An 8,448-nucleotide genomic window follows, 5' to 3' on the forward strand; every position below is an offset into this window, starting at 1 on the left:
TGTTGACGCTCAAGGCTATCATCTCTCAAATTCGAGCAGGGGACTGGTTCGTAACAATAGACCTGAAGGATGCATATTTTCATATTCAGGTAGTGCGACGACACAGGAGGTTCCGCATGATTCTATAAGGGCTTCAGACAATCGGCACACCCAGAGGGCGTTCCCACTGCGTCATAAGCTACGCAGCGTCTCGTTCCCTATTCAGAGAACATAGGTTACACCAGTAACCAGAGACGTTTTTTATTTAAGAATTGAGCGGTTGTGGAGAGATGTCTTTGAACAAGTAACAGACCTCTTCTACACCACCTTTCGTCGGTTGGAAGATGAAGGATGGCATAATCCAGACCAGGATGTGGACTTGTTTGCCTTGCACTGGTCTTACATGCCACAAATTCAGAGGCATCTGCAAGAATTTCGGAGTGCCTGGAATAGTCTAAGTCTAAGATCTGAAGGCAACAGAACTCCTCTGCAGCTTTGGTCAAATCATGAGAAGGAAGGCTCAAATTGGGTAATTATACAGTGGATACAATTATACATGGAAGCATGGCCCATTTTTTCATTTATTATTTCTTCACCGATAAATGTTCCGACACAATGAAAAATCTAGTAGTATGAACTTGACTGTTTCTAGTGCATTGTCACTGAGCAATAAAACAGCGAAACTGTAACATTTCATGTTGTTAAATAAAACATCCCTGAACGATAAAATGGCCTAACTAACATTTCATTGTCAAAAAAACAACCATAGTATTTTCAAACAACAATGTATTTAAACTCAACCCTTATGAAATTTACTCACCCTTATGCCATCCTAAGTGTACGATATCTAACTTTCTTCAGCCAAACACAAATGGAGTAATAATAAATACAATTCTGTTCATAGCTTTGTAATGACACTGTTGATCACAATTCAATATGCTAGGATTTTGTTAAATGTTTCTCCACTAGTGTTTGGCTGAGGAAATGAAGATGTTCATCTTCATAGACAACTAGGATGGAATGAAGGTGAGTAAATGATGGTGTAAATTTCATATATGGTTTAAAAATTCCTTTAAAGGGATGGTCCGGAGTAAAATCAACCTAGGGTCCCTTTGTACATCCCTTTAATGATCATGTGTTGCACTACGCTACACCAAATGTTGGTGCCCACAGTATGCCGTTGCTCATGTTTGTTTTGAAAGACTCGTAATTATAATGGATGGGTAATTTTAAAACAATGTTGCATGTGTTTGCCTCTGGAAATATTTTCTCTGGTGCGTCGTGCAGAAATTCGATTTGGGGCTGCTGCAGAAAGCCATGGGGTGGAATGACTGAAGACCCTGAAGCAAACTCCAGCACATTCTCCAATGTCAGTGGTGCACATTCTTCATCTGTAACACATGTAGATATTCAGTCTAACAACTGTACAGTACTGTTAGTGCCATTCCAAACAAGCACAAACAAGTACAAGGTGGGTACTTTTCACCTTTAAATATATAAAAATAACTAAATAAATTATGCAATCATTCATTTACCATCAGTGGTGGAGTGATTTACTTAAGTAAATTTTTCACATATCTGTAATTTAGTTAAGTAGAATCAATAGTGCATACTTTCACTGTAACTTTTTGCAACAATTATTATACTTTCTACTCCACTACATTTGTAAAATGTAAAACATATTTGTAAATACCTTCAACATCAATGATCCAGTCTCTCCAGAAGCACAAGGTCCTGGTCTCTAGCTCTCTCTTATAGCTGTCATGATCTGAAAGGTTTGCTTCAAAAAGTAATGCCAGGTCTGAAGATCTCAGGTTTTTTGTCTTCAACAAATATGATGTGAAACAGATCTGTGTGTGTCTGCATTTCTTGAAGAAGTCCAAGGGTGTTAAAACCATCAACAAACCTGTAAAAAACATGTAGAATTTACAAAGAACAAGGTATGAAAACTATTTCAACAAACAAGAATGTTTTTGATACTACGTACTGTTGCAGTGCAACATTGCATCTCCCATCAACATAATACTCCACAGCTGACTGTACCAGCATGTCCCGCTGCTTAAGAGTACTAATGGATCTAAAGGCTCCAATTATGGACAGGCAATCTTCTGCCATTTCAATGGTAGCTTTGGCTTCTGGAACGGTTTCAGCTTCTTTTATCTAAAAAAAAAAACCACAAAGAAAAAGTGTCATGCTACAGCTACAATACAAAAACACTGTATTAATAGGGGTACTATTCCTGCATAACTTAATTTTGCCTGCTGCAGTTTAAGCAAAATACTTACTTTGCAAAGTATTTCTTTAAAGGTCTCATCATCTACTTCATCCAAGGTTGCAGGACCGCTGGGTTTCCCACAAACCTGGAGAAAGAGCTTTTCTGAAAAGAAATGTGGCCCAATTCCTCCATGAATTATTCAAACTGATATCATTTGAGATATCTGCCTGTAGAGACCTTTATGCAAAGCTGTAAAGAAAATTAAATTACCAAAATATTGTAATTAACTACAATGACTTATATATAAATAAGACCTTTGGTTTAAATGCTTACCTTCACTGTCAAGCCGCAACCTCTTACTATTTTCAGGGCCCGCAAATATGCTAGACTGTTGGACAGCCTTAAGGAGCAATCTGAGGTACTCTCTAGTTGGACCACCACCGTCCACAGCCCCCTCTGCTTCTTTTGTATCAAAAGCTTGATCTGCTATCAAAGACTGATTATATTCCTCATCCTGCTCCTCACGCATCCTCCGCCATTCAGTTAAAGATTCCTGACAAAATTTAGAAATAGGAAATTTAGAAATATTAATGACACTCCTAAAAGCATCTACCATAAAACCTGGACCACATAAATGTGGATGATGCACAAGACCACTCTCTTCTTCAGTTTGATTATAACATTATATACAAAAAATAGCAAAAAGTTTTTAGAAAAAATAAGAAGTGTTTTGAAATGCTAATATTGTGAACCTACAAAATGAATTTATGGCAGAAGAAAATGTTTGATGGTAAGACAAGCTCTTAGCAATGCAAACTTGAAGTTTACCATGTCTGTTTTTTCCTCTGTTAAATCGATGAACAGTTGGTCAGTATTTTCCTCAGGGGGTGACTGGTTGATGAATGAATCACTGTCTGAAGAATGTGCCTTTAGGTTTTCGTTCTCTAATGTTGGTAGCAGGTGATTGGAACATTCAGTCCTTGGCCTTCAAAAACATGAAATTAAAATTTGTTTACCCAATAAGAAACTGAATATTAAATCGACCAGTCAATGTTATCCATACCTGCAGCTCCCAATGTGAACCTTAAGTTCATTGAAATTGAACTTTTTTTCACAGGTAAGACATCTCTCCATTGGCCCAAGCATGGGAGATTTACAGACAACCTTAAAAAATTCAAAAGCAATCTCAGAATTTTAGATAAATTCAGTTGTCTAAAATGTAATAAGCACATATTAATTGAAGTAATTTACTGTAGTAAAAAAAAAAAACTTACAGAACTGGACAGTTCTATGTCTTTTTGCATAGGACGTATGTAGATGACAGCATGTCCCATATTTTCTTTTAGAGTCTTAATTGTGTATCCTGTGTTTGGGGAAGGCAACACCACCAGATTCCTAGATCGGGTCATGCCTGATGTTTTTAAAATCTCAAATCCCCCACAGTTACCAAGTTTTGGATATGTAGTTAGAATGTAGTCTTTGAAATCTTCTGCATTCATTTCATCACCTGTAAAAAAGAAAAGATAAAGCAAAAATTTTTAGATGCAAAACTTTAGTTTAACAACTTTAGTTTATAAACAAAAACGTACACGATACCCACCAAGAAATGTAACTTTTTTCTCTCCTAGTCCTGCAGCTTCCAGTTCCTCCCTTTCAAATTTAGTTGGTGCAACTTTTTGTGTCATGCTACTTAAGCAGCAGAAAACTCTTGTGAAGCTACTGCGATGTCTTGCAGAACGACTACGACGACTTAAAGGTCTCCTGCTGGCTTCTGCTCCATAGCTTGCGAAAAGTCTATTTACTTCAACTGTAAATTTGAAAACAATGTCAATGTAAACTTAACCCATAACAATGACATTTTAAAAATGCTTTGTTTAATGTGTGCATGCTTTGTTTATTTTGAAATATAACTTGAAAAAACATGACAGAAATTGTTGTACGTTATAGATATCCCACAGGAATTTGAGAGACTACAGCTGTGTCTGAAACTACTCCCTATCTCAGTGTATCAGTATAGGCGGCTCAACCAGGTACTGTGCAAGCAAATATCACCTGCAGAGACGACTGTGCGTCCGTTTGATGACGACTGAGGTCATGTTGGACAAAACACGTAACAGCTAACGTTACTTCAAATCTAGTGTGCAAAACTGATTTTCATTAATGCTCATTGCTTTATGTGTTTGACCTGCTAAAATCCTGATTTATAACTGCGACATGATCTGACAAAAATCACCAAACCTTGGTTAAAAAGCGGCTATATGCAGTGATTTTGGATATTTTAACGCACAGCGCAGCATCGAAACAAACGACGAACAAATCAGCTGCGGTAAGTTACGTTACGGTCAATAGTCAAAGACACCAACTGTGGCTTCTGGCCACAGAGGCCAGGCTTCTCTCGGCCAAGACACCAAAGAGAGACGATCATGTGCTGAGAGAACAAGACCTCGTGGTCGCGTATTGGCGATATATTTTTAACTGGATGTAAGCTAAGGCTATTAACGTTAGACCAAAAAATAAAGTGACAAAGTTGATTCGTTAGCAACCTTGGTTTTGTGCGCGCCTGTGAGAGACTAACGTTAACGTTAGGCCAGGATGGGACGGGTGTCTGACTAAAACAATACACCATTATACACAATACACGTAGGCTACGCGTCAAATGCCTCGTTTTAATGGGTCATATTATTTATAACATCCCAAATTATATGTCATAATATTGGCATAAATCATATGTGAACAAAAACATTCGCATAGAGACGACCGAAGACGACCAACAAAATTTAAGAAAAGCATTTTTTCTTACCGTCCACTGCGTTAACGTTATTATGTCCTTGAGCTCCAGATGGAGTTGCTGTTCGGTCTGGGACACTGGAATGAGAAGTTGAACGACCATCCACATCATTGGCGAGTTTTTATTGTACTACCACAATTATCCGCTGCGTTTGCAACGTCTTCCCTCAACTGCGAAACTCTTCTATATATAAAATGGTAATCGAGAGGAGAATTTCTTTCGCAGTAATCAGCTAAAGACAACAAATCTTCCGCAATCCCTCTAAAAACAGATTCAGATTCACCTGCCATTTTTGCGTCTTCTTCTTCTTCTTCTTCTTTCTTTTAATGGCGGTTGGCAAACAACTTTTAAGTGTGCATTACCGCCACCTTCTGATATGGAGTGTGGATCACAATAGCCTTTCCTCACTACCCTTAAATAAATATATAAATAAATACATACGTCCATAATAAAACCAATAAATAACTTCATAAATATTTAATAACATTATTAATATTCATACATTATCATTATTATTAAATACAACTTTCTAAGACAACTCAACTCATATTCTTCTACTAAGCCCTGTTTTACTCAAAAACATAAATATCGCTCTATACCCTACATGTCCTGAATTCATTTGTAATAGTTCCTTCATTTCAAATCTAATTTTTTCTTTTCTAAACCAGTTTTTCAGCCTCATCCTTTCCTCCTTATACTTTTGACAATTTATAATAACATGTTCTACTGTTTCATTAATATTACAGACCTCACACATCCCGTTTTCATGTTTCCCTATTAATTTAAGCGTACTATTCAATCCAGTATGCCCAAATCTCATTCTTGAAATAATGTCCTCTTCCCTTTTATTCCTATTATTTTCTCTCATACCTCCTACCCTCTTTTGGATACTGTAATACATTCTTGCTTTTGTTTCTTTATTCCACTCCTCTTGCCACTTCTTTCTCATTTCTTCTTTGATTATGCTTTTAACTTCCGCCTTACTATAGCTTATTACCATATCTATCTCTGTTCTTTTGGTTGCATTTTTGGCATATTTGTCTGCCATTTCATTTCCTTCTACTCCTATATGAGCTGGAATCCAGATGAATTTTATTACTACTCCTACTCTATTAACTCTATAAACAGCTTGGGCTATTTCCAACAAAATATCATGTCTTGCTTCTGATTGCATGTTCTTAATACTGGTTAACGCACTACTTGAATCTGACCCTATTAACACTTCCCTTGACCTACTATTTTCAACCCACTCAAGGGCTAAGAGAATGGCCAGCATTTCTCCTGTATACACTGATATTTTATCATTTACTCTCTTATTTAACATAACATTCACTTCTGGTATAATGAACGCAGCTCCTACTCTATTATCTTCTGTTTTTGATGCATCTGTATATATCTTAATAAACATAGAATAATTCTCCTCTATATATCTACTAACCTGACTCCTATCAATACTATTCTCTTTTTTCCACTCTAAAAGGTGCAAATCTACCTCTAACTCCCCTAATAGCCAAGGCAGAACATTAGATAATGGCACAGTTGGACTTACCGTCATATCTCCTATCCCTATCTCATCGACTGCATCCCTTATTATCCAACCAAAGCTCTTAATCTGTCGTCTTTCCCTTTCTTGACATGGTTGTAACACCTTCTGAGTCGGGTGACTTTCCTTATGCCCTTTTAAATTTGCCCAGTACGTTAATGCTATCTGATTTCTTCTAATCTCTAATGGCATCTCATTCATTTCTACTTGTAATGCCGCTACTGGGGTTGTTTTAAAAGCACCACAACAGAGTCTCAACGCCTGACTTTGAATAACATCCAACTTTTTCAGTAAAGTTTTTGAAGCAGACCGGTAAACTGTACATCCATAATCTATAACTGCCCTAATTAATCCAATATAAACTACTTTCAATGAAGTCCTATTTGCTCCCCACTCTCTACCTCTCAGACATCTTACTACATTCAATATTCTTTTACATTTTTCAACAACTTTCTCAATATGTATTTTCCAGATAAGTTTTTTGTCAAACCATATCCCGAGATATTTAAAACATTCCACTCTCTCTAGATTTTTATCATAAAGTTTAAGTTGAAACTGTTCTTGATTTTTCCTTTGAGAAAAACAGATTACTTTGGTCTTTGCCACTGAAAACCTAAAACCCCATTCCATTCCCCAACTCTCTACCTTCCCAATTGCCTCTTGCATCTTCCTCACTATATAATCTATATTTCTTCCCTTTTTCCACATAACACCGTCATCTGCGAATAAAGCAACCCTTATAGATCTATCAACTCTACTAAACACTTCATTTATCATAATTGAAAACAAAACTGGACTAACTATACTCCCTTGAGGAGTTCCATTTTCCACTAAATACTTTGTACTCAATTCGGTCCCTACTCTTACTGCGATCCACCTATCAGTTAAAAAATTTTTAATCCAACTATACATTCTCCCTTTTATTCCCAATTGATAACTCTTAATCAAAAGTCCTTGTTTCCACAACATATCGTATGCCTTCTCAACATCAAAAAATACAGATAATATACTTTCTTTATTAATTTGAGCTTTTCTAATTTCACTCTCTAAACATATAGCCGGATCTATTGTGCTTCGTCCCTTTCTAAACCCACTCTGGTAATCCTTTATCAATTCCTTTGTCTCCAAATAATACTTTAATCTTTCATTTATCATTTTTTCCATAATTTTCCCTACATGTGAAGTTAAAGCAATCGGTCTATAACTTTCTGCCAAACTCGGATCCTTACCTGGTTTACATATAGGTACGATATTTGATTCTTTCCACTGTTTTGGCAAACATCCTACTTCCCATACCTTATTATATAACTTTAATAACGTTTCTTTACTCTCATCATTTAAATTTTTAATCATACAATAACTTATTTGATCAATCCCTGGCGTTGTTCTTCCCGATTTTCTTAAGACATTATTCAACTCACCCATTGTAAACATCACATTTATGGTACTTTCATTTTCCCCACCATCCTGTATTACTTCAACACTATCTCTTATTGTTTTCTCCCTCTGCGTCTTTTCCTCATTACTCAAATTACTATTGCTATGTATTCTAACAAATGTCCTTGCCAGCAACTCTGCTTTCCCTTTGTTCTCTATTATTATTTTCTCACCTTCTTTCATTATAGGATATCCATACTCTCTTTTATTTCCTGACATTCTTTTAATCATACCCCATACTCTATCTAGTGGTGTACTTCTTCCTAGAGATTCACAATACTTCCCCCAAAAGTTTTTCTTAACTCTCTTTATTGTCTTCCTTACTACAGCCTGCTTCCTCTTATAATCAATTAAATTCTGAAAGTTATGTGTTCTTTTCAGGATTTTAAATGCTTTATTTCTCTCTTTAATTACCTTTGTGCATTCTTGTGTCCACCACGGAACAATTTTCTTTCTAATACTGCCTCCTCTTTTTGGTATCGACTC

General features: G+C 36.3%; 1 protein-coding gene across 1 annotated transcript; it reads right to left on the minus strand.

The window, feature by feature from the left end:
* Window positions 1-532: 532 nt before the first annotated feature.
* LOC143744240 (uncharacterized) lies at window positions 533-5,304 on the minus strand. Its single transcript, XM_077235623.1, has 11 exons — window positions 5,266-5,304; window positions 4,995-5,059; window positions 3,795-4,001; window positions 3,469-3,701; window positions 3,258-3,358; window positions 3,023-3,179; window positions 2,528-2,747; window positions 2,265-2,443; window positions 1,967-2,139; window positions 1,673-1,885; window positions 533-1,370 (listed from the first exon to the last, which is right to left on the minus strand). The coding sequence occupies exons 3-8, from the start codon at window positions 3,877-3,879 to the stop codon at window positions 2,394-2,396; spliced, it is 846 nt and encodes a 281-aa protein (XP_077091738.1). The 5' UTR covers window positions 3,880-4,001; window positions 4,995-5,059; window positions 5,266-5,304; the 3' UTR covers window positions 533-1,370; window positions 1,673-1,885; window positions 1,967-2,139; window positions 2,265-2,393.
* Window positions 5,305-8,448: the final 3,144 nt, after the last annotated feature.

This window comes from Siphateles boraxobius, unplaced genomic scaffold (genome assembly GCF_051911475.1).
Source record: "Siphateles boraxobius isolate OS27281-9 unplaced genomic scaffold, OSU_SipBor_1 2, whole genome shotgun sequence".
Taxonomy (NCBI): Eukaryota; Metazoa; Chordata; class Actinopteri; order Cypriniformes; family Leuciscidae; genus Siphateles; species Siphateles boraxobius.